Raw genomic sequence first — 26,890 nt, forward strand, 5'->3', positions numbered from 1 at the left:
TATCTCCTTTCTCCCGTCACGAGATGAGAGAAACATGATATTTCACGAAACACATGGAATATCCTATTTCTCATCTATTTTTGTGTAGTTTTCTAGACACTTCCCATAAAGGGAGACAATTTAAGGGGAGGTAACTCTTGTATAACACTGGTTCCGTCAATGTGTTATGTTCACTGCAGTGAAAATATCAATTTTCTCAACTACAGAAATCTCAGTCTTTCACACTGAAGTATATAATACAATATCCATTCCAGTAATGTTAGTTTGCTTTAATTCAATACCTGGTATGGGACGTTTGGAGTATAGGTAGTTATGTTTTTAATATTTATATACTCATATTTCTCACGAAATAAATACGCACGCATTCCTGATGTCATAGCACCTGTATCTCCTGTTTGACTGTATAGTTTGCAAGAACGGTTTCATGTACCTAAAATCAGAAAAAATATCATCATACGTTTCACTTTGTGTCCGTATGTGTGTTTTATGCTATTACAAAACAAGCCCAATTTTTATAATTAGGCGTATTAAACTAAATGTGATAAAGCGGCGATAAAATCCTTCCAAAGTGTGTGTACAGCTATTTTCGCAAGTACAATGCATAAAATGTTTGGAATTTTGTCTTTTTGTTATTGCTATATCTTAAATAATTGCTTTCAAATCAATCGTCACGGTATTGTGCTGAGCCTGGATTCACTGACCATTCTGAAGGTGCATTTTAACATGTATAACTGACGCCGATAAGGGTCATCATGCAAAATTATAGAGAAATTATGTGTCAATGAAAAAATGGCTTAAGTCAGAGAAAACTCTGAAATTTAATGAGAGTGCTGAATATTCCGGACACTTTATAGCAGAAACGCATGTCACATGTCTGCAATTGTATTGAGGCATGTCAGTGATGTCACATCCTGACAATATATTAAACCACGACTTGACATTACGCCACGGGATAGGGACGGGCGTGATACTACTTTTAATGACGTAGCTTATAAACTATATAATTCGTAAAATATGCATTTACCGCATTGTAAAAAATTATAACAGGGATTGGCTGAAATCAAATGCAGTTTTTCAATAACAAAACAGCGCCATATTTAGGTGTCATCACACGATTCCGACGAACAAGTAGAAAAAAAACCCTTTCAGTTCCAAATCATGTAAAAATAAAATTATAACTGATATATCCAGCGGAAATTCCAATCTAACATGGTAAAAAGATATGTTCATCAGTGTTCCCACGCAATATATTTCGCCATGCTATAGAACTCGCTCGCCATGTAGTACCGTGCTACGTGTGCACAGATCAAGCACGGGAGCTGCGTCCGGTACAAGAATGTTACGTGTATCTGGGCGAGAACAAGACGGGCAGTATGTGTTTTATTGGCGATATCATATTGAGGACAACGATTTTTGTACCCATTGACGTCATCAATTTACTTACGATTAAGTCTCGACATATAATTGCCGTGTCACACTCTCAATGGTGAAGGGACGCCTATGTCTGATCCACATGGTGCGTCAAGATATTATTATAATATATATATATATATATATATATATATATATATATATATATATACTCGGACCCCATGGTACCGCGGCATTCATCGTATCGCGGCATTTGTGATTTCCGATAGTTCACGCGGGACACGCCTCTTAGCGGCTGTCTATTAATGCAAATCAGTAACCAGGAAGTGCTCACTTCGTAAACAATTTCAATTTCCTCGGAATGTTCCGTCTGCTGTAAGTAAGGAGTTATTAATCCGTTGATACATATTTCTGGCATCTGTTGTAATATTGCCTTACCCCCATCTATCAATGGCCAACAATATAACCCGCAGTTCCCCAAGTAAACTTTCTCTATCGACCTAAACTAGATCATCTGCATATTCATGGCGACTAATGAGGTAACTAGGAGTACTAGGAGTGCTTTTTATATATTTATTGTTATTGTTTTATTTTTTCTTAAACAATCTTAGAATATAATTTCTGATATTTTGTTGCTTACCTATAACATATTTTTCTCTTACTTTTCGGTAAATATGCATTGAATACCTATTGCTGATAACACATTTATAATTTTACTTGTGCTGTCTTTGCACTTGTCTGGACAAATCATTGATGTCTGGCATGATCATACCAAGTGGTTGGTAGAATTATGTCCTCTTTTTGTCCAATTCGGACCTCCATACACAACTTTTCTCTGTACCGCGATACGATGGAGTTCTCTCCCTTGTCAAACAGAACGCGAGGCCGGGCTTTTACTTGGAGCTACTAAAGTAAATAATGAACTTTTATCAGTAAAATATGCATTGTTTGATAACATGAATGATATCTGATACAGAGAACACGACTAAACATAAAGGTTAGTGAGTGCATTTTGTTCCGTTTAGCGTACATGACAAGTACCGCGATACCCCGAGGTTGCAGGCTGCACGTTTGCTGTTTCATTCATTCTCGGCCTTCGGTTTCAAAGGTTTTTTTGGACAATGAATATGCATGAAAGTCGCTAAATGTCCTGTGCATGACGATACACGTGAGCAGAAAGGGAATTCCCTCGGCTGTAATATTGGGATTCCCCGACATTCCGCAGTAATAAAAGTAGTGCGCCTCGGTGGGCCTGGCTTAATTGTTTACATTCATTAGGAAATGAATGCAATAACACGTGACCAATTCAGCTAATCAGAATACAGGAATTTCAATGAACACAACGAAAATTTAATGATATATAAATGTGTGGGTGTTTTACCACTGCAGATATGAGCCCCCGTAAATATCGCATATATAATCAAAATATTTGTTTTCAAAATATGAATATCTTGTTCTCTAAAATCAAAACAGTGATATCTCGTACACATTAATCTGAAAATGTTCACAATGACTAGGTATGTTTTCTGTGAAACGAAATGTATCAAGGCAATAACAATTTAATAGGATATATATCCCCATTGAAAAGTGTATCCGCGAAACATGAATAATTTGGCTGCATGGGTGCGCGCGTTCGTGCTTGCGCGTGTCATTATAGTTTTACATTCATGAATGGTTATTAGTATGCGATGTGGCAGACCTAATAACAGTTTCATAAACCTGACATACCTTTAAATGATGAAATTTTACAAAAATAGAATGTAACTGTATGTACCTATTTCGAGTATAAACCCTTTCAACTCTATACAAAAGTTGTCCACCATTTGGACATGTCTGGTAATTTTCATACCACCATTACAAAGTGTTATCAACTTTAAACTTTCCAGTGGCCAGAAAAGGACTTTTTCTACCCCCTCCTCTGATTTACCCAAATGAAAACCTTTGACAAAAACATTTTAAGGCAATAGCACACTGTATCGAGGGACTTATTTAGTAGCCCACACAGTCAGTTCCCTGCAGTTATCCAGTATATATCGTAATACTAATGACATATTAGGCCACCCATGTATATATAGGTTAGTTATCGAGGACAAGGACACATAATTCCACCAAACGATTGCCGTGTCTATGTTAAAGTATGGGATTACCATCGTCCTGGTGTCTAATCGACGACATACCCCATGGTCCGAGAGGACCAACCTAGTTAAAGCATGGTCAAAATTGGCACCGAAAATGTTTTAAAATTGTTCTGTATTCAAGGTAAATTAACGCGGTCTAGCATTAACTAACTGAATGATGGAACTTTCCCCCTTTTATTTACCGCGATGAGAGAACGATTTTATGAAAAATATGTGTCGCCATGCAGAGGGATTCTAAGCCGCAAAGTCAGTGCCGAAGGCTAACGAATGTTGTCTTCTGAAACGACCTACCTACCTACCTACCTACCTACCTACCCACCTACCAACTCAGCCACCTACCTACCTACCCACTTATCTACCTACCTACCTATCTACCTACCTACCTACCTACCTACCCACTTATCTACCTACCTACCTATCTACCTACCTACCTACCTACCTACCTACCCACTCACCTACAATAACCGCAGATATACTTGAGTACACATCTGTATAGCCAAGCCTTTTCGAAACCCCACTGGTTTCAGCAGATGTTTTGAGCAATGGCGACAGATGTCCAAAGAATAAAAACCATATATTGCTAGTTTATATCCATCGGGACTGAAAGCCCACGCGAGCTGGTGTCCTCGCAAGTCACTGTAAGCGGCCATATATATTTCATATTTTTACTATAATGAAGTTCAAATTTTATAATGGCCAAGGCGACCATATTAAAATTCTGATATGGCAGCCACGTCATGTTTGATTAATTTTTTTATTTTTTTCCCCTCTTCAAAGTTTACAGGATATTCACCCTATGTGGGCATCTTGATCAGAAATCAAGCATTGCTAATTAGCCATTATAGAAATGAGGTGAGGTGAGGTGATATGGGGTTTAACGTCGCGTCCAAGTTTATTGCACTTATATAGCGACGTGCATACACGTGTGTGTGTGGCTGCGTTTACTAGTCCGGACTGATGCCGATTAATAGTGCTAGCTCACTGAAGTACCATGCCGCAGTTTAACACGAATACCCCACTCAGACACAGTATACTGACTCCGAGCCGACCAGCCCTTGTTTTAGCCCCTTAATGCCGAGCGCCAGACAGGGTAACAACAAGTACCATCTTTTAACGTCTTTTGGTATGACGCGGCCGGGGATCGAACCTCGGACCTTCCGCTCTCCGGGCGGACGCTCCACCACTAGACCACGGTGGCGGTCTTATAGAAATGAACAAAATCAGGACTCATGTGGTTATTGTGCGTCTATGTTACCTCATAGTTTCTGTGTGCAGACTGCACTGTCGGTAGGCTCAGATGAACCCATAAAAGGTCACTCTAGAGTGTACCCGTGAAGATCCGGGTTAGAATAGGTCTTTAGCAACACATGTTTCTCGCAAGAGTCGACTATGCTTGTCCTAAGAGGCGACTAACGGGATCGTGTGGAAAGGCTCGCTGATGCATGTCATCGTATCACAATTGTGTGGACCGATGCTCATGATATCAATCACTGGTTTGTCTGGTCCAGACTCGATTATTTACAGAGCGCCGTCACATAGCTGGAGTATTGCTGAACAAACAAACAAACAAAGTCACTCTCGAGTGATTTCAGCCTTGGCATAAATCAAGCTTTCAGCCAAGGCCAACGTCACTCCACTCTACAAGGATCAAATTACTCACTCGAGGCTCAGATCAATTCCAGTTGGGCTCAAATCAATCCTCTACATTTTAATAATATTCTACTGTTATAGTCAATTTCCTTATCACTATTAATCGACTTTGGTTAAGTTGTACATTTTTGTGTTGATATGGTACGACGTGCATTGTAAGTCCTGGTAGTATAGGTGTTATGCAGTGCCTGTGATTCTGAATTGCACATCTAATTTCAATATATATTCTACATTTGATCTATTTTTGCGTGATGTCGAAGGTGACTTTGTTTGTTTGTTTGTTGTTTAACGCCGCACTGCAATATTCCAGTTATATGACGGGTGTCTGTACATAATCCAGTCTGGGCCAGACAATCCAGTGATTAACATCATGAGGATCGATCCACGCAATTGGGATACGATGACATGCATCAACAAAGTCAGCGAGCCTGACCACCCGATCCCGTTAGTCGCCTTTTACGGACAAGCATAGTTGCCTCCTACGGCAAGCATGGGTTGATGAAGACCTATTCTACCCCGGATCTTCACGGGCCTATTGCGTAATGATATCCTCTTTATTGAAACAGTGTTTAAATTCTGAACATGTTTAGATTATTGGGATGTTGTTATTAGGTGGTGTTTGGGCTGTGAGACGACAGCTCATGTGTTTAGACCTAAATGCGTTTAGATAGAACACATCAAATGTGTATTTAGGATTTAAACACATTCCAATCATGTTTAGATCTAAACATGTCTTGTCCGTGTTTGCATCCTAAACACATTTGTACAGTGCATGTACGCATCTTACACAATGTTATTGCAATAAACTATTTCTAATTTATGTATAATATGCTTGGCATTCTATTATTTAAAGCTAACATGTTTAAATTTTTTAAAACTTTTTTCTATAATTTCTACCCAAAAATGTTACTTTTTTTACTTTTCAATCTCTGCGAAGCTGTCTACCTTTTGACTATTTACTCTTATAAACAGATTTTTATCAGTGTTTTATATTCATGTGTAATTTTTTTCAATCGCAAACACTTGTTACCTGTTTCATTACTCATTATTATTACATTCAAATCATATGACATTGTTTGTGTGACCTTGTCATGACATATACATCTGTGTACAGTGACGACTTGTTTGTTGGAAACATACTTGTTTATAAATGCTACATCCCTCTGTCATGCCCCGTTTTTACAACTGATGTTTTCAAATATGTAGTGATAGCGATCCTCCAAGTTGTGACCCCATTTGTCCCAGAAAGCGACATAACAACAATTTGTATTACAGTCGCCTACACATTCTGCTGTAAAAGTATTTTAAAAAATTGGGGCCAAAATTAAAAAATTCTGTGGTAAATTCAGAAATTAAAAACAACAATTTTCTCCTAAAAAATTAATTGAAACTAATATGCATATTGTCATTGATATGTATATATGGTGAGATGCAAAGATTACCACAAAAACGTTTAAATGTGAGAATTATTTATTTCAAATTTTGTTTTATTGTATGTGTTATTCATATTTTGTGGATTTGAATCGCATGTTAAATGTGTGGGCATCATTCGAGAAGAAAATTTGAAAGAACAGCTTGAAAATAATGAAGATTACTGTACTGTTTCATTACATGCACAAAGACAAATTTCGTGATGTTTCGCCAGCTCTACGTCCAGTTATACTATCCAAATCTTTCAGCTATATCGGAAATACCGATTTCGTCTGGGGCTGATAGCTTTAGCAGAGTAAAGTACGTCTGAAGATGCACAATATCAATTACAATTAAGGAAATAGTAGTAGCACATGCATATGAAATATACACACCGCTAGGACTTTTGTGGAGGGCACATGTGTCATTCAAACAACACGCACACCCCACGTCAACAACCACATACGCCTCCATCATAAAGGTAAAATGTACACACAAACATACAATCCACCGTGGACGTTTGAAATACTACATTGAGCGACTTGACATGGGGGCGTCATTTGGGCCTACGAGGGAGGAGCGATCTGATCCTTGGGGGAGTGCCCTAAGCCTTGGCCCCAAAACACTTAAGAGTGATCTCAACCTGGGCCAAAGTCACTCTAGGGTGATCTCAGCCTAGACCGAAATCACTCTCGACTGATCTTAGCCTTGACACAAGTCACTCTAGAGTGATCTTAGCCTAGACCCAAGTCACTCTAGAGTAATCTCAGCCTAGACGCAAGTCAGTCTAGAGTGATCTCAGCCTAGACCCAAGTGTCTCTAGAGTGATCTCAGCCTTGACCCAAATCACTCTAGAGTGATCTCAGCCTAGACCCAAGTGTCTCTAGAGTGATCTTAGCCTTGACACAAGTCACTCTAGAGTGATCTCAGCCTAGACCCAAGTGTCTCTAGAGTGATCTCAGCCTAGACCCAAGTGTCTCTAGAGTGATCTCAGCCTAGACCCAAGTGTCTCTAGAGTGATCTCAGCCTAGACCCAAGTGTCTCTAGAGTGATCTTAGCCTTGACACAAGTCACTCTAGAGTGATCTCAGCCTAGACCCAAGTGTCTATAGAGTGATCTCAGCCTAGACCCCAGTCCCTCAAGGGTGATTTGTGACGGCGATTGATTTAGGTCTTCTACACTGGTTTATGTTCTGTGAAATTTATTATGTAAAATAACTGAGGAATGAACGTCCAAGACAAAGATTTCATCATCTTGGGCTCCAAAGCTTCTGAGCTTCAGATCTGACCTCCACTTGTGATCAGAAACGCTCCAGATTAATCATCTCTCGTGAGACTTAGGATCGCTTTGAAGCAGACCCACAAACGATTTGGGGTTCACCGATTTTAGTCAGAGACTAACAACAGCCAATTTGATGCTGTTTAAAACATCTGATTCTATGTCTGTTCCATCAGCTGGCAAGGTGGTTGGTTCTCGTTTCTGGGATTGCAAAGGAACCTTACTGGTGGACTACATCCTGAAAGATCAGACCATTAAAAGCCAACATTGTGCTAACCTGCTGAGGCAACCGCTTGAGAATATCAAGCCTAAACGTCGTGGAAAACACTCAAAAGGTGTGTAGTTCCACGGGACAACGCAATGTGCACAAGTCTGCTGTCGTCATGGCTGCAATGACTCTTGGACATGATCCTTATTCACCAGATTTGGCACCGCCAGATTTCAACACCTTCCTTGATAGACGGAACTGCCTGACCACCATTATGAAAATAGGTGAGGTGAAATTGGGTTTAACGTCGCGTCGTACAAGATTATTGCACTTATATAGCGACGTGCATGTACGTGTATGTGTTTGTGTGGCTGCTTGTACTAGTCCGGACTGATTCCGATTTATAGTGCTAGCTCACTGAGATACCATGCCGCAGTTTAACATGAATACCCAACTCAGACACAGTATACTGACTCCGAGCCGACCAGTCCTTGTTTTAGCCCCTTAATGCCGAGCGCCAGACAGGGTTACAACAAGTACCATCGTTTAACGTCTTTTGGTATGACGCGGCCGGTGATCGAACCCTGGACCTTCCGCTCTCCGGGCGGACGCTTGACCACGGAGGCGGTCTATTAAAATAGGGATGACGTCTTTTCTGCTGTGGAGAACGTCTTACACTACCACGAGGAAGCCTTCTTTCTACACCAGTGGGATCCAGGCACTCGAACATCGTTGGCAAAAGTGTTGGTTTGGTTTGTTTTACGCCGCACTGTAGAACTTATAGAGGATTATGCTGAAACATATCAGCAACCACTCCACGAACACAGTCCATCATAGGTAGGCTCAGAACTTTTCAGCCATCCCTCGTATATATGGCCATCATTAAGCCATTTGGGTTGAAAAGAATAAAAGAATAAAAGTCTTATTTTCATCAAAAGTCATATTCCACTGTCATAAAAAACAGTATTTTCACTAGTATGAAAATGAAAATATTTTCATGGCCCTGTGATGACGAAACTAGTTTCATCCAGATTTACTGCCCTTAAAAGTTGTCTCCCTTGGTTCGTCTGCTAGCGTAAAACCGGAACAAAACAAGATGAGTAACAACCTTTCCCCTTGTGATATTGACTTCTTGATGTCATATAACTTTCATATTACAAAACACTAACACCATGCTGTCTGTTGTGTTCTTGTTTGACTTAAGTATCAGAAACTTGCGACGAAGCGGGTCACTATAATCTTTGCCATGATTTTCGCTTTTTTACATACATGTATTCGTGCGCTTTGCCACTGGTGTGCCACAGCTTTAATATATTATTTGAAGGTTTAATGTTCTTCCAAATGTGGAGAGCCAACAATAATTATTGAAAATTGTTTAAAAAAACAAAAAACATTGTGCGTGTTTCTGTTTGTTAAGTTTTAATGCGGAACTATTTTGTGTACACGCTATCCACCAATGAGAATACTGCTTGACCAGCTGTTGACAAATCTTCGAAAAGGGGGAACTTTTGAGTCAGAATGTATATAATAAATATACTATTTTATGTTTTTTTCATACCATATTTTCACGAGTTGCGAATCTCTATATAATGTTCCGTTTTTCACTATGCTGTAAATCATTACTTTGATTTGACGTATACGCTTTGAACCGCATGCTTCAATGCATTCAATGCTTCACTTAAAATGCATTCCTTCCCACTGTATGCATCATCTCCTAAGAAATAACTGGACCAGTGAAGCTGAAATTCCAGATGCCTGTTCCAGTGACATCTGGATTCTTTAAGAGGTTAGCTCACTCACTTAAGTCAAATCTTTTGGCTATGGTTCTTCTCTGCGTTACGATCTGGGGACATCTCCATTAGAGGTCACGTAAGGTGAACCCTGAGCGAACTATAACCGTCCAATTTAAATAAGGAAGTGCGGGATCTTGAGACAGTCTCGATGTGCGCATTTCACACAAGACACCCTACAATGAACACAAATATTCCTTCAAAGGTACTCCCTTTTTGTTGTTGATGACATGGCGCTCAGAAATGACAGGGAGCAAAATATTTGATTTCAATTAGATAAAGAGGATTTAATCTGGTTTCAATATGGCCGCCACAGCAGCCATATTCGAATACCTACTTTAGCCCAAACTCAGCAATTTGTTTGTTTGTTTGTTGTAATATTTCAGCTATATAACGGCGGTCTGTAAATAATTGAGTCTTGACCAGACAATCCAGTGTATGACATCATGAACATCGATCCACGCAATTGGGATACGATGACATGCATCAACCGAGTCGCCTCTTACAGCAAGCACAAAAGAGATGTTACAAATGTAATGAAATGTGGTGTATGTTTAGTGAGCAGCGGTGCCGTTTTTCGTGTTATGTTAAGGTTAAAGCTAGATTTGAACTTCGTGTTTGACATTGCTCTTAAATTCGCTCGAAATGCACTTTAGTCTCAGTAAATATCTCTGGTCTAAAACTTCCCGACACGATGCTAAACTTTGGTGTTTATGTTTCTTCTTTTGATGACATCATATTTTGTTATAGAATTAAGTGATAGGTTTTTTTCCTCACTATTCGACCGCCTCCGTGATCTAGTGGAGAGCGGAAGATCCGGGGTTCGACCCCCGGTTGCGTCATACCAAAAGATGTTAAAAGATGGTATTTGTCACTTGTTACTTTGTATTTGTCTGACGCTCGGCATGAAGGGGCTAAAACAAGGACTGGTCGGCTCGGAGTCAGTATACTGTATCTGAGTTTCAAATCACCTCACCTCGATAGTCGTGTAGAAACATATCAATGTTAACAACAACTTGTGTTATGTGTTACTTTAAGCTGTCGCCAACCTATCCAGGTGAGCTACAGTGCCTCAGCACTATTTTTAAGATAATCTGTCCGATCTTTATCATGCTTATCTTGTTCATCAATTCAACAGCTTTAATTATAATATTTTTTATCCAACATTAACTTAGGAACGAGATGTAAATCATGTATTTTCAAATCAATGATTACACATTGTCCATTTCTAGTTTGTAAGGTATAAAGAAGAATATGCAAGTCACTAATGATAATACAAACTATAACCAATAACTCCACACCAATGTACATGTATTAGGTAAATCTGCGTGTGTGTTTGTGTGTGCGTGTGTGTGTGTGTGGGGGCTATTATCTGTTTAACGCCACACTCAGCAATGTGGCCCGTGAAGATCCGGGGTAGAATAGGTCTTCAGCGACCCATGCATGCCGTAAAAGGCGACTGCACTTGTGGTAAAAGGCGACTAAAAGGATCGGGTGGTCAGGCTCCCTGACTTGATTGATACATGTCATCGAATCCAAGTTGCATGGATTGATATCAATCACTGGATTGTCTGGTCGTGACCGCCGTCATGTAACAATATTGCTGAGTGTGGCGTTAAACAACAAAGAAACAAACACTCAGCAATGTCAGAGCAACATGACGTATATGACGACGTTCCTGTGCATACGTTAGTTTGGACCGGACAATCCGGTAACAGATATAACGAGAAACGCCTTGCGCCTTAGGGGTACGCTGACACCCCATCAATCAAGTCACCAAGCCTGACCATCAGATCCACCTAGACTCCTCTCACGACAAGCACGACTGCTGGGCAGCAGAATCCCCAGGATGCTGCATTATGACCATCGTGCTCATCGATATGCATGAAGCGGGTCATATACAAACACTAGAAAAGACATCCAACATCATACAAGTACATTTCAACATATATTAAGAAATCACGTACACTGGTTTATCTACAGCTATGAATACTAACCTAAAAGGGTCTTTTTAAGTTACTTGATGTCCAACTGCAGTTCAGGTTGATGCATACAAAGTGAATACTACTTTCGTGAGAACATGCGCTCGTAACGCCGAAACACAGATTCGATTTCACACAATGCAATGAACGCAATGGGAAACCCTCTTTATGAATGTCCCGAACCCAGAATGGCTTTTTGTTGTTGTTGTTGTTGTTGTTGTTGTTGTTGTTTGTTTTGGTTTTTTGGGTTTTTTTTGGAGGGGGCCCTTTTCATTACCTTTCTGACTATATCGTTATATGGGTGTATGTTTATCCATATCACTGAGGAATAGTGTAAGAAAAGGACAATAGCTAGCGATGGCTATTTATATTTCGGTATTTCAGCCTCTGCTGGAGGGCACGGGTGGCCCAGTCGTCTAAGGCGCCGCAATTCGCTGTGCAGAGTTGCGTACCTTGGGCACGTCAGAAACCTATGATTTAGGGTTCGAATCCCGATTATGTTTCTAGGTTGTCAGCACCTCACCCGTGCTCGTGGGTTCACCGAAGTGGTAAACGTCTAAGACCTGCATCACTTCGAGTTTATCTCCCACATTAAGCTGACATGTCGTATATAACTGGAATAATGTTAAAAGCGACGTTAAACCAAACTCACTCACTCACTCACTCACTCACTCACTCAGCCTCTGCTGTTCATTTTGATTGGGGAAAATAGCACAAATTGATCTTATTGACAATGGCCCTCTTACAGTTATGTCCTGATAGATGGTCTGCATGTGCAGTTGGCAGAAACATATAGTACTGATAGAGTATTCCAAATGTATTAGACAGTGGAGACAGAATTGATTTTGTTTGTTGTTTAACACCGCAGTTCCAGCTATATGACGGCGGTCTGTAAATAATCGAGGCTGGACGAGACAATCCAGTGACTGACACCATGAGCATTGGGATACAATACCTTGCAACAAATAAGTCGGCGAACATGACCACCCATCCCGTTAGTCGCGTCTTACAAGCATGGGTTGCTGAAGTGCAGTTCCAACCCGGATCTTAACAGGTATATACGCTTTGTTTACGGACATGTAGTCATAATAGATTTAAATAAATAAACAAGTAAATATCTTCACAGTTTGTTATGTATATAGAACAGATTGTTGTCTAGAACATACTAACATTCGCCTGATGAATGAGTAAGCATATACTCCGAAACGTTGTGTTCCTCATAATAAAGAAGTTGACATCCATATATTCTCCTCCTTGTGTGTATCACTTCTAAATGCCTTTCAAAGATCTGGTACTAACAGTTGTAGGTATAAGCAGAGTAAACACTTTCAAGGCGATGCTTCCTGCATGAAATTTAAAATCAGGGGAGATAACAAAACATGACGCGTAGGTGTTATTGAGTGTTGACAGTCATATCTAACTTAAATACAGTATACATTTTATTCATGCAAATCCCACTTTTAATATTTAGCTAAGTACTGAACTACACGAATCGTCGAGTGGAAGAAAACACCTGTTGAAGTGGCTCTGGTCGGAACTTCCCTGTGATTTCTACGATAAACACTTTTCACCTTTGTTTCGAACAGGTGCGTGGGAAGATAACACTTAAATCGCTGCTACAATCGTGTTTGCATTATATGACCAAACAGAAGCAGCCTCACACAGCCTAATCTTTTTTCATGACAAAACGACGGAACCAAGTGCACCCTAAGAACGTTTTCTTCTTCTGGCACTCGGGCCGGTCGGGTAGCCTTGTGGTTAAAGTGTTCGCCCGTCACGCCGAGGACCCGGGTTCGATTCCCGACATGGGTACAATGTGTGAAGCCCATTTCTGGTGTCCCCCGTCGTGATATTGCTGGAATATTGCTAAAAGCGGCGTAAAACCATACTCACTCTTGTCGCATTCTGAAGTTTCCGATCCGAAGACGGCCTCCTGTAAAAAAATGGAGTAATTTAAGGACCATACAAAGCGAGATTGACCTCCCGATCTGTTTCGTCACCTCATGCATCAAGCACAGCTTGTCCAAATGCACGGGGTCCTCACAGAAAGATGAGGTCACAGTGCCCCTTTACCAAGTGAAATACATAGTGCTTCACCGTAAACCTATAAATAGTTGTAACGCTTGAACATTGCTTAAAGAGGTTGTACATATTTAAATGTTGATATCTCATATAAAAAATAAGTTACTCGTGGTCGTTGTTTATCGTACAATAACACACTGCAGGGAGAATAAACAATGACGGGCGCATCGCTATATTATTATTATTATTATTATTATTATTATTATTATTATATACCACCATGGTCAACACGTGCAGGTTGCTGTTATATTTTACGGATTCCATGCAGCCCTTCATGGTTTATTCTCCGTGTAGTGTGGTATTGCACGACCACGATCGTTTATTTCTTATATGAGATATCAACATTTAAATATGTACCTCTTTAAGGATATAAATAAAATGTACAAGCTTTAAAAATATTTACCCGTATTTAAATAATGACTACCTGTATATAATCCGACAGCGGCAATGTCGAACAAGTCCATTTTATATACAGGGGGGTTAAGTTTGGTATTTCCCGGATATTCTCACAATTTTCACGTCGATTGTCTGTACCTTTTCTCCCAAAACCGATTGTCATTACTCTCACACTGTTGGGTACATGCATTCGGCCCAGCGACATCTATGGGGAACAACTCGTACACACTTCCCTCTCAAAAAGAATGTCGTCCAATTTATGACGTCATCACGTTGCGAGCGCATGTTCTAATCTCTAGAAATGAAATAATTCACGCTTCATTCATCATTGTTATTTGCGATTTATCGCGTAACTATCTTATATTTACTCATTTATATAATGCAAAGTAACCTATATGTACTCCCACGTGGATTCCGTGATGCATAACAGCAACCTGCATATGTTGCCCATGGTGGTAAGATAGACATGCGATAACTCGCTGCGCCCTTTAAATGGTTTATTCTCCCTGCAGTGTTTTATTGTACGATAACCAACTACCCACTCGTCGTTTATTTCTTCGATAGACAGTCAAGTATGGTGTAGTGAATTGGGCCACAAATTCCAAATTGGACACATAAATTATCATGCATCTTCATCCAAGCGTATCATGCCTAAAACGGTTCAGTGACTAACACAGTGGGACTATTATGGGTAGTTGTGCAGAGTTGCGTCCCTTGGTTATGCCTGCACCTCTTATCGAGGTTTCCAGATTCGCCGAGGTCTTTGCACCCACCACTTGATATGACTCAGCACCACTTGATATGACTCGGTACTTGCGACCATCTGTCGAAACATACATTTTCCTTACGGCTGGTATCGGCCGTGTCCTAGACATTTATCAAAACGAGATCAATGTCACATGATCAACGTCACATGTACATATTTCCTAAAGATGGAGTGAGTGAATATGGTTTTAGCAATATTCCAGCAATATCACGACGTGGAACACCAGAAATGGGCTTCACACATTGTACCCATGTTGGGAATCAAACCCGGGCTTTCGGTGTGAAGAGCGAACACTTTAACCACTAGCCTACCCACCGCTCGATACATGGAAGTTCGGGGTATGTATGAAACTATAGAAGGGTGATGCTTACATGTTTCCGGGCATATATCAACTGGGGATCAAAAGTAACTACACCTCACAGTGGATTTTATAATATGTCTGATTTTCAATTGAAAATATCTTAAGTTAACGATATCATATAGGCCCAGTGGACTGTACTTACGCCGAGTCAGCACTCAAAGAATACTTCTACATGGATTCATTAGTTTTAATTTAATTTGATTTAAAACTTTTTTAAATTGAAAGAATTGCTAAATACGCAACTGATGTGGGTATCTTAGACAGCTTGTCTTTTAAAATGAACACATTTACTGTTTTCGGCACAAATTTACATTTCAAACGTGGTAGGTGTCGTGTGGTTGCAAATTAATTTCTTTTTTTTTCTATATTGCTGAGTACGGCGTAAAACGACAAACCAACCAACCAACAAACTTTCCCCAGTCTTCATTGGACCAATTTGTTTTTACACAAAATACCTTGCCACAGATTATTTTTTTCAAACTGTGGAAGGTTGGGCGTGGTAAAATAGACATGATAAAAACATATCAACAGTTTATTCAATTTTGAATTACATCTTTTTTTTGCCCCTCAGTTTATGCCGGATATCTGACCCGAGATCCCTCAAGGCCTGTTGGTGTAAACGTATTCTCATCACTTGACATTCATCGGTCTGGTATAACCCTGCAAAACATATTTTTTACATGTATTTGAAAAATAAATAATTTATTATCCAATTGTTGTCTGGACTATGTTCCTTTGTGGACCAATAAATCACTCGGTCTTGCCTGTTATAAATCTTCCTGCATATGTCATATTAGACATATTTCCCTAACTGGGACTGCTAGGGACTGCTTGGGACTATTAATATGTTGTTTAGGGGACCTTGTAGAAATTCATTGTGGTGAAATAAACTCTGATGCAAATTGTTCCAAGTCAACCCTTATTTTGCCTGGACTATTTGCCAAAGTTTGTTTGTTTGTTTGTTGTTAATGCCGCATTCAGCAATATAACTGCTATATGACGGCGGTCTGTAAATAATCGAGTCTGGACAAAACAATCCAGTGATTGATCTCATGAGCATCGATCCACGCATTTGGGATCGATGATATGCATCAACCAAGTCAGCGAGCCTGACCACCCGATCCCCTTAGTCACCTCTTACGACAAGCATAGTCGCCTTTTACGGCAAGCATGGGTTGCTGAAGACCTATTCTACCCCGGATCTTCACAGGGGGGCAAGCATGGGTTGCTGAAGACCTATTCTACCCCGGATCTTCACGGGTCTATCAGCCAAAGTGAAGAAACAGAAACAGATTGATCCTTTCAATGCAGAGGTATGCATAAAGATAGTGCAGCATATATATAGAACTCTGGGGACCAATTCTAATCCGGAATATCCACTCTCAGCGGAATCAGGGGTGTACGGATATGATAAAATATATAACAAAAGTATTGATTCATATGTGTGTGAGTGAGTGAGGGAGCATTGTTTTACGCCGCGTTTAGCAATATACCAGCAATATCACGGCGGGGGACACGTGAAATGGGCTTCACACATTGATACGGGTCTACGGCGTGAGGAGCGAACGCTTTAACCACCGCACCGCAGTACACTCATTTGTAGATGTGTACGTACAATAATGGACCCATAGGCACCGGTGGTTTCCGGGAGGATGCGAATTTAACTTAGTCTATACAGAAGAATGTATTGGATATCAATGGTTTGGGTGGGAGTAACTTACTCAATATCCGTGCGTATTCTTAAGATTCCGATTTTATTTATGCTGGAAAGTTACAAATTTACTCATTTTAATCGTACTTGAATTTTAGTAATAGGGTGAGCGGTCACTGCGTCTATTTTTTCAAGTGCACGACTTCCTCTACTGTGTCGGGTTTATTAAACAAAGATAACGATGTGAAATATTTCTCAATCTTATCGATAATTTCCATAGGAAGATAATTTCCATAGGAAGATAATGGTTGCAACATCCAAATATTAATAAAGTATACGTCATTGACCGCATTTAAGATATAAATATGTTTCTGGATATATTGTCTGTAATATATTTATGTGTGGTCCATTTAGATTTCTTCTGTTGTAACATTACCAGTATAATTTATTGATTTATTCTATCAGTGTTGACTGAACAAGCGCCGTCAGTGGATATGTTTATCATGTTTATACATATGTTTTCCCGGATATAACTGAGACTGGTTTCACTGAAAATAACAAATTAGATCGATTTTTGATTAAAATGTACACGGTAGTGGTCATTGTAAAGTAATGAGTAAACAGTCAAGGACAGTTTTGGACCTTTGCCAGTTAGAAGTTATTTACAGAAACATATATAGTTTTGTTTTTGGGGGATATATACTGACATACAATGAAAACGCATAATCATGTTTTCAAGCATCAGACATGGTGTGTTTTGGTGCTCAAGTCCACCTGGTAACACATGGAATGAGAATCGAACCCGAACGACAACAGTTTTGCTTTTGATTACATCATGCTTAAAAACACAGAACAACTTTATTTGATTTCAGTGGCTTTTTTGCCAAATATTACAAAAAATGAATATACGTTTACAAAGTGTTTCAGTATTCTACGGAATTGCCTTCCAAATTCCTAATAAATCATATAATTTAGCGTACTTTTTCGGAGTGAAGCTAAATATTTCAGAAGTTTCCGGACTCCGGTTTCTTTCCCTTCGTGTGGAAAGACCCATGGGAAACAATGCGAGGTCTGTACATTTTAGAACCATGGTGTATTATCATACATGTATCTGAGGGCCGACATCTTACAAATATATATTCCAAGAGAAAGAGAGAAGTTAAATCAAAAGAGTAGCATTACTAAATGGAAGTCAGAATGTTAAGTTATATATTCATCAAGACATGTTTAAGAATTATTTTTTAGAGTATATATTAAAAATTCAAACGAACTGGAAAAGAACATTAAGTTTAGTATTTTAATCACTGCTAGTTCATCAGTTGATAGCTTTAAAAATACTCAAAAAACATCTTTCGGTACTGGAAAACAATTATGTTATCATCTAAAAATCATAGTAAAAGTAATCATAAGAATATCCTAAATAAGGCATCAATTTGACATATGGTTTGGTGTTTTCTTATAATGTGGTTAGGGTTACGTAATTCATAACCACCTTCTATAAAATTAATTCCTGCAACGAAATTAATGTTAAAAAGAACTATGTTATAATGCAAAATAATGTTTTCAGTTTGTGACTTTTGTACACTCTTTCATTTGTTTAAGTACCACAATCCGTTACAATATAGGACAATGATGCTTGTTAAAGTATGAATAACTCGAAATTATTACTATCACACTTATTAACAATATTTAAAAGAAACATGAATACTTTGCAAATTGTCAAAACATTAGAGATTTTACCTTTAAATGTTCATTGTTTTCAAAAAACAAGATTTGAATAGGACGCCGGGCGACAGAGCTAAGTCATTCACACGAGGAGCAGCGGTAGACATTACATGACGTGTGGCCTTGATAGCCGACAACTGGGCTCGTGGAACCGAATCGGTTGCTAGCTCCGTCTATGAAATATACTACTTTCTTTTATACGTGTTATCCTTTTACACAAAGTGTGTCGGTCTATCAACAGAAATTACTATGAAAATCAGTGTGTTTTAATTAGAACATACATTGTTAATTTTCTTATTTCCGTAATCTGCAAGGTGTTGAAATATATCTTAAGTGCTGCTTGCAACCAATGGCAGTAATCATATGCAGGTGCGTGCGACTCGTGTTATGGACAGCAGGTGCCCGCTTAATTTCGTCACATAAAAGAACTGGTCGATATTCTGAAAGTAACGAAACTGTGATATACTTGAACGTAACCCGAATTTGCTACAATGTTAACAATGACTTTTCCTCTCCAGTAAACGTTGTTAATAAACCCATTATCCAAAACAAAGTTTTTAACAATATCTGTGTTTTCTTGACAATTTTTTGCTCTTATACAATGAAAACTCTTTGTACACAAATTGTATGTATTGTTTTAGTTTTATTCACATAATACACACTGAGGACTACAGGCTGTTATTAACGGGTTGACGATGTGACTTAATGCATTCCTTTTAGCATAGCCAGGGAACGTCAATCGAGAAACAAGTTGGAAGAAAAGCCGAGGTCTATAGTATGGTGTTAGGGAAATAGTATTGAATACCAGCCAATCAGCGCGAGAGGTTGTTTACGTCTGTTTTTCCGCTGCACTGAGTCCATCTTTACGAGTGTGACCTTTTTAGAGAATCTGTTTCCTGATCCTCATCTTTAAGTGGCATCTACACTTACCAGAAGATTGTTTAAAGTGTATATTTTCTAATCAGGAAGTAATTGGACCCGTTCGTGTGTTACTACCAACATACTGGCTAACATTTTGGAGCCTGTCGTGTTCACTTCATAACAGAAGTTCAAGGCTGTGTGATTATTTTTGTTCCCTCAGTGTGTTGTTGACACTAAAATTTGCAAGCAGTTTGGATTTTTGATCGTCGACTGGAGGGTTATTACATGGACAAGATACAGTAATGAACATCGGAGATTCTACTGGCTGGTCTAGTTGACGTGTGAAAAATGCACTGGGAATGGTTTCTGCATGTATGCCGAACAACGCATTTGGCCATTCATTGATAAACCCCGCCATGGCGAAGTAAATTCCTCCAACGCTTGGCTTTGCTCCGTCTTCATATTATTGTTTTGACGAATAACTGATCGACTCGGTATGACCTTCCAAAAGAAAAACGTCTTTTGTCTTTGCACACTGAACATTTGTTTGATTCTGTTCATAGTGTCTGAAGTCGTAGGGAGTAAAACCCAATCGACAAACTCACTCACTAAAGGCGTGGGGGAGGCAGCGGAAAAGGACGGAGGTAAGTGTTCTTGTCAGGTCACGGTGACCCAAAGATGATATTTACCTATTAGGAAAAGGCCTAAGTATTTGTTCTGCACTCAGTTCAGATTGTATTTTATTTTACAATAATACTGATGTATAATGGACTAATGTAAGCACTTCAACAGCAAATAAATTCTTTTCTCTTTTTTTTTCATGTTTGCTGTTGCTAGTAATATAAGTCATTGTCAACATAGACCTAGATATTAAATGTATGCATGCATGTAAGTTGCAATTATTTTGGCACCTAAGTGCAATAACATGTTACCAGTAACTGTCTTTGCTGGTAAGAAAGGGTTTTAAAATCTTGAAACATATTCATAATGTTTTAAGTGCATAATGTTTTTATTATGCATTTCTAAGCATTTTCCTCAAAATCAGAGGAAAAGTAATCATGTTCTGAAAAAGAAGCATTTCTATAAACAAATCCAGAACAATTATTATTTGTCTTTCTTGACTGACATTACTTATGTCAAGTGGGATTATGGTCAGGGCCATTTGTCAATAACAATTTGATATGATAATCAGAAGTCATTGAGATACCACTTCATTATATCAGTTACAAATTACCCACATTACGATGATGTCACAGCTTCACACATTATGCACACAAATGCCAATGTTTGGGCATGGACTGAAAATGTGCGCTAGACAATGTGGTATAATCTCCCTTTAAAAATGTATTGAATAACAAATGTATTTACACTTTATTTGTTAATACTGTGAAGATCATTTACCTGTTCTCTAAACATACCAATCACAGCTAGAATACAACTGATCATAGGGTTTCAGAATGTTTCTTTTTCTTCGACATTGACTGGTTCGTATCAATATACCCTGAAGAAATTTTTCAATTTTGGTGATGGTACAAAATGTCCTATCCAAATTTGCTAAAATCATGGAAATGTCCTTGTGGCATTTGTCTGCAGCAAAATCTCTGTTCAGATACTGCACCATGCACTGACTGACAGTAATGTTTTTGTGACAACCTAAAACTCATGAACATGATCAAGTACATTACATTTGTGTACCTAAAATGAACACTGACCTTTGGGAGGTAAAATGTTAAATGGACCAGAGGCAGTTGAGTTCATAAGCCCTTCTAATAGCTGAGTTTCACAGGAAGCACAACTTTTGTTCTGTCCATACCTGTTCAAGGGTATATCAAGATAGCTCAGAGGCTGATATTCGTCCCAAAGGCTGCAAAAAGTATATGGCTTTGTAGATGTGACTTGTTGTTCTCTGATAACAGGCTTATATTGTTAGTATTACATACATTAAATTGAATACAATGTTTTTTAAATACTTTATAAAAATACCTTTAAAATTAAGAAAATAATAACTTAAAAATCTGTGCAAACAAGGAATCTAGGGTAGGAGTATGAAATTAAATAGTAAGCACATAATTTCTGAATTAAAAAACAACACAAACATAGTTAAATACGATGTGTTTACTTATTTGCATATTTCTTCTGTTCCATGATCAGTTTAAAGTTCAATTATTTTCATATGTTGCTGCACCCCATAATATTCCAACATGTTTGAAGTTGTAATTAATTTTATTCTTCTGTTTTCAGTGTGTGCCTCAATCGATGTTCGGAACAAAGTGAAAAATTTAGAATTACTGGAAAACTGCACAGTAATTGAAGGCCAGTTGCACATTCTTCTGATTGACCAAGCCACCCACCTAGATTATGAAAAATACAGCTTCCCAAAACTTGTGGAAATTACGGATCATTTATTGTTGTATAGAGTTTATGGATTGCGTACCTTGCGGACTCTTTTTCCCAACCTGGCTGTGATTAGGGGACAGAATCTCTTCAACAATTATGCTTTGATTGCTTATGAAATGCAAGATTTAGAAACTCTAGGTTTGATTGGCTTGACAACCATCATGCGTGGAGCCGTGCGATTGCAAAAGAATACAAAATTGTGTTATATCGATACAATTGATTGGTCAAGAATTGCCACCTCAGTGGATGTACAATATCACTACTTTGAGGAGAACAAAGATGAACAGGAGTGTGTTAATGTGTGTCCTGAAGGGTGCCATGAAAACAGGTGCTGGACATCAGAATTTTGTCAGAAAAATCTAAGTAAGTGGTTTTCTTAAATCTTGTTATTGTATTATTTTTGAAGATATATTATTTACATTTGCCAATCTCATTATAATCGGACACAATACCTCTCTGCATCTGATGATAAGCACTGCCTTCATTATGGGTAAAGGTAGTTTGGCTTGTTTTTTAAGATGCAGAATTCAGATGTGCAGGGTTGAATTCTTCACTCACTTGTACTGATGATTTAGAACCTTTGAAGCTGGTTCAGTGGTTGGCTGATCAGGAAGTTCACCTAGCATGACCTCTTCTTGGGGTGTCCTCAGATGTTCACGCATTGGAGTAAAAGATCTGATTTTGATGAGATTGTTCATTAGCCGAGGATACAGGAATGGTTGGACCAGGTTCACTTTTCAACCAGCACCAGAGCAAGGCCAGTTTTCTTAGATGCCTGCTTGAACTAATCTTATAAGTGTACCTGGGCTGCAGAAACAAGGAGAGCTGGTGTTTTCTTGCATTGTCCAATGTCTGTCGCGTGTCCACAGGACTGTCTTGGTTTGTGACGTGCCCAAAAATCAATAATATTCTCCAGCCCAAACAAAGTTTTGCAGGGAATATACAAATAGGCGACATCCATTTTCTCTGTGTATCACTTTTCGTTAATATTTCTTTGTGAAACTTTATTATTATATACACGTCAGGCATGCTCTAAATAGGTGCATTGTGCAATTAAGAAATTTGTTTTGTTTTTATTTTCTGCGTTGTCCAGACAAGTGGGACTTCAGTTGAAATGAAGGCAGGTTAGTTTCAGTAGCGTTATCAGGGCCCATCGGTCAACGTTACTGCCATAACTAAACATGTTTAAAGTTAGTGTAGTGTTGGGCCATTCAATATTCAAACAAGCTGTAAATGTTGTAAGTATTAGTTTGTTGATATGCTCATAAATATTCATTGCTGTTAGCATGACTTTGGTTAGTCCATAACTAAACAAGCATCATTGGCAAAAATATTTGTTAAAAACTTTATTCATCATTGTTCAACATGTCTAATTGTATACTTCATGGGGAAAGAAGCTGTACTACAATTTAGCGATCAGTAGGTATAAAGAACACTGAAGAACTAAACTAGACCTCTGTTCGTGGGTTGATAATCTAAAGCCTCACCAAGTGAAATGGTAAAGCATAAAAATCAGGAACTATATCATGTATATCATTTTATGTTACATGTTGTGACATATTTGTGGCATTGAAAGATCTGCAGCTTTATTGGAGGTATTGCACAGCATGTCCAAAACTTTGTGAGCCATATTTGCATACATTTGACACATGGCCTGTCAGTTCGATGTAGTAAAAATCTGTTGGTTATGAACTTTTTTGGTATGTATGGTTTTAGTTGTGATAAGAGCCAGGGTTAGAGTGAGGGCAAGACACAGCAACTTGCATTACTCATTCCCCCGTCAAGTTTAATCAAGTGATGAGGCAGCATGCCTGTGTTACAGGTATTATGCATCTGATATGTGTAACTGACAATACTGTTCTGGAGCACCTAAAGTACTGATCAAGCTATTATAACTATAAGTACTTAAGCATGTTAAGTAATACACAAAAATATGTAATATGGTTGTAAAATGTGCATTCTTAGGTCAGAATAAATTCTACCATGACATTGATAAATGCTTCATTCTGATTAGTCAAGAAGAGGTTAGAAATTGGCACTAGTCCTATAGTCCTAGCCAAATTGCCCAATGATAAACAGTCGCAGACATAACGTGTACGCGAGACGGGTGCGGTCAGCAGTACTCAGTGAAGCGCTTGATACTAATTAATTCAATCACCGTGGCTGTGCTGTCACCCGCGACCTCCGCGAAAGTAATTAAAGCGCTATGTAAAATCATCCACTGCCGAGAGGGACCACAATCCACCCAAGGTCTTGACTGGCGGGTCGCATGTGCATCGAGGTATCCACCTTCCTATTTTCACATACCCTATTTTCGAACAGTTAAAACATGTCAACATGTTATTCTGGACTGGATACACTTGAAAGTGTACACGTCAAAGCTAGCGACCAGTTATCACCATTTTTTCATGTTATTTCTGACATTTTCCATGTATACTCGGACCTCGTGATACCGCGGCATTCATCGTATCGCGGCATTTGTGCGGGTGTCTGTTAATGAAAATCAGTAACCAAAGGTATCATAAGGACTAGTAGAAAATTGCCATTTTTAAGGGTTTTGCTATATGTTATCATTATAAGGACTAGTGGACGAAAACTGTTAGTTTCTAACCCTGCAGAAACCTCTTTTTAAGATATTAAGCCTTTTCACACAAAAAAATGTGTGTATGAATGCATCAATAGCCTAAAAAGATAGCTGCTGATCACCAAAATGAACTGTATACTGTATTGATATTTCCTGTATTAGAAGCTGGGTCTATAATACAAGCCAGTCTCTAATACACACCAGCTCTCTTGCAAAATGAATAGACAGCAGAGTGCCTAAGAGAGGAAATATGGTACGCTTGATAGCAGATATTTTTTTGCAATGATATGCCATTCTAGGCCGTAACCGTGACTGCTTTTATGATGAGATTACAAAACTTGACGAAGGCATATCTTTTGAATGCAAATGATAGCGTTTATGAAACTGTTGGGGACATGTTTGATGGCGAATATGTAATTTCCTCATTCAACAAAATGATAATGAAATTAAAATATTACATTATGAATATTTAGAGGGTGGGGGGTATCTGTGTGGGGATTTTGAAAGTCCATCAGCAGGGATTATCCTGGAATTTTTTACTTATTAGAGAAAATCTCCCCTGGTCCAAAAGCAATGGGATTTTTGGCGTGTGATGAGATTATGCCAATTTTCAGAGATATTTCGTTTTCACAAATTGGAAACTGTGACTCGAATAATGTTGCAATTAATGTCACAAGATTCTATCGACATATCCTTTGATATCCCATTTTCGAACATTAATTATTCCACTGCGCAGATTTAGAAACATTAGTAGTATTAACCATGTTAACAAAACATTACATTAGTACTTATATTTCTGTTGATTGTCTACTTTAGGAGGAAGTACACTAATATTTATGTATTTGTACTCATTGTCGACTTTACGGGGAATTATTTGTGACAGCAGTTATAGATCGTAAAGGAGGCATGTTTACCACCATCAGCTGTTCATTTGGTTGGCATGCAGGAGACAACAATCAGCAGTTATCAAATTTTGACAATGTTTGTTTAGATTGTAACTTATATATTCAAAATGATGAAATAAAATAGCGACAGTTACATTACTTACATTCCACTGCTTTCATCATGTTCATCAATTTCGCTGTCTTATTTCCGTCTGTGGTGTGTACCGTATCAGAGACTGGGTCACTGACTGTATCTAATTAAATCTTATCAATATGGACTTTTCATTCAATTAATTAGAAGTGACAGTTCAGTATATGACAACTATTGCTCCATGTTCAGCCTTTTGTTTAATTAGCAATGATTAAGTCATTTATTTCACGCAGAAGGCAGCGTGTTGGCCATGTGCAGACGCCAGAAATGTCACCAGAAGTTGAAAACACTGTTGACATTCATGATGTTTATGAATTACATTTGAATTATTAAGTTACAGTTTTCAAGTTTAATGGACAACTCTGGAAGTAAAGGAATAGTAGTATATTCTAAAAAATCTAAATCCAACTTGCTGTTTGCCCACCAGAAATAGTTCAAAATTCGTAATTCACGCTCGGTGACAGTTCTTGCACAAGGGTATGTTCATGAAACTCATCGGAATAGGAATATTGGTATAGGAATCGGTTATGCACAGTTATTACCGTGTAAGTTTATTATTGACAGGTACAGTAGATAATTTTATTCCAGCAATGCGACATTTTCGAGTTTTTTAGGTGAAAATGGGAGTGTCAATGTAGATAAAACTATTGAAAAATGTACACAATTTTGAAACTCACCAACAAATGTCCTGACATTACAACAGCTTATCAAATTGGATGAAATTCATTTCAGAACATGCACAATTAAGCAAAACATACACAAGCCACTGTGTGGGGGCCACAACTGTCAAATTTCTTTCACATGCTGTCGTCGAATGCAGTGAAATCTTGACACTGACAGGTCACAAAAATTAATCCAATCCTGCGTGTCACAAAAATGCTGGCTCGTCTGCAATTTGCAAATGGCTGTTCAGCCATACTCCCGTTCCATTGGCAATCACGTTCATGCAGGTTCATTCCCATTAAATCTTACAGGTTAATGTTGAACTACATCTTACTCTTAGATCAGGGTTTTCATCTTGCTTCGTGTAACTTGTCAGAGATGGGTAGACTGTCAACAAAAAGATTGGCAGCCACTAACAGTAGAGATGAATAATCACGATGTAGGTCAAATTTTGCCACATCCCATTTTTGGGTTGTGAGGCATTTCTTTAGATATTTTATTATTTATTGGCTCTAATTGCAAACTAACTAATAAGCCTTACA

At 38.6% G+C, this 26,890-nt stretch overlaps 2 protein-coding genes across 2 annotated transcripts in view; one reads left to right on the forward strand and one right to left on the reverse strand.

Annotated features, from left to right (window-relative positions):
• The window catches only part of LOC139459047 (uncharacterized), a 56,208-nt gene extending 37,246 nt beyond the window's left edge, over positions 1–18,962 (reverse strand). Inside the window, exons 1-3 of the mRNA XM_071240492.1 lie at positions 18,824–18,962; positions 13,721–13,760; positions 362–430 (exon numbers count right to left, since the gene is read on the reverse strand). The gene's annotated coding sequence lies outside the window, so the exon portion shown is untranslated. The remainder of the gene's footprint in view (positions 1–361; positions 431–13,720; positions 13,761–18,823) is intronic.
• A 679-nt stretch (positions 18,963–19,641) lies between these two features.
• Positions 19,642–26,890, forward strand: part of LOC139471689 (putative molluscan insulin-related peptide(s) receptor) — a 42,300-nt gene continuing 35,051 nt past the window's right edge. The window contains exons 1-2 of the mRNA XM_071254148.1: positions 19,642–20,313; positions 21,911–22,429. Of these exons, the coding sequence (XP_071110249.1) occupies positions 20,166–20,313; positions 21,911–22,429 (667 nt within the window). The 5' untranslated portion in view covers positions 19,642–20,165. The remainder of the gene's footprint in view (positions 20,314–21,910; positions 22,430–26,890) is intronic.

Source organism: Haliotis cracherodii, unplaced genomic scaffold (assembly GCF_022045235.1).
Source record: "Haliotis cracherodii isolate W230 unplaced genomic scaffold, xgHalCrac1.p SCAF_1, whole genome shotgun sequence".
In the NCBI taxonomy this organism is placed as follows: Eukaryota; Metazoa; Mollusca; class Gastropoda; order Lepetellida; family Haliotidae; genus Haliotis; species Haliotis cracherodii.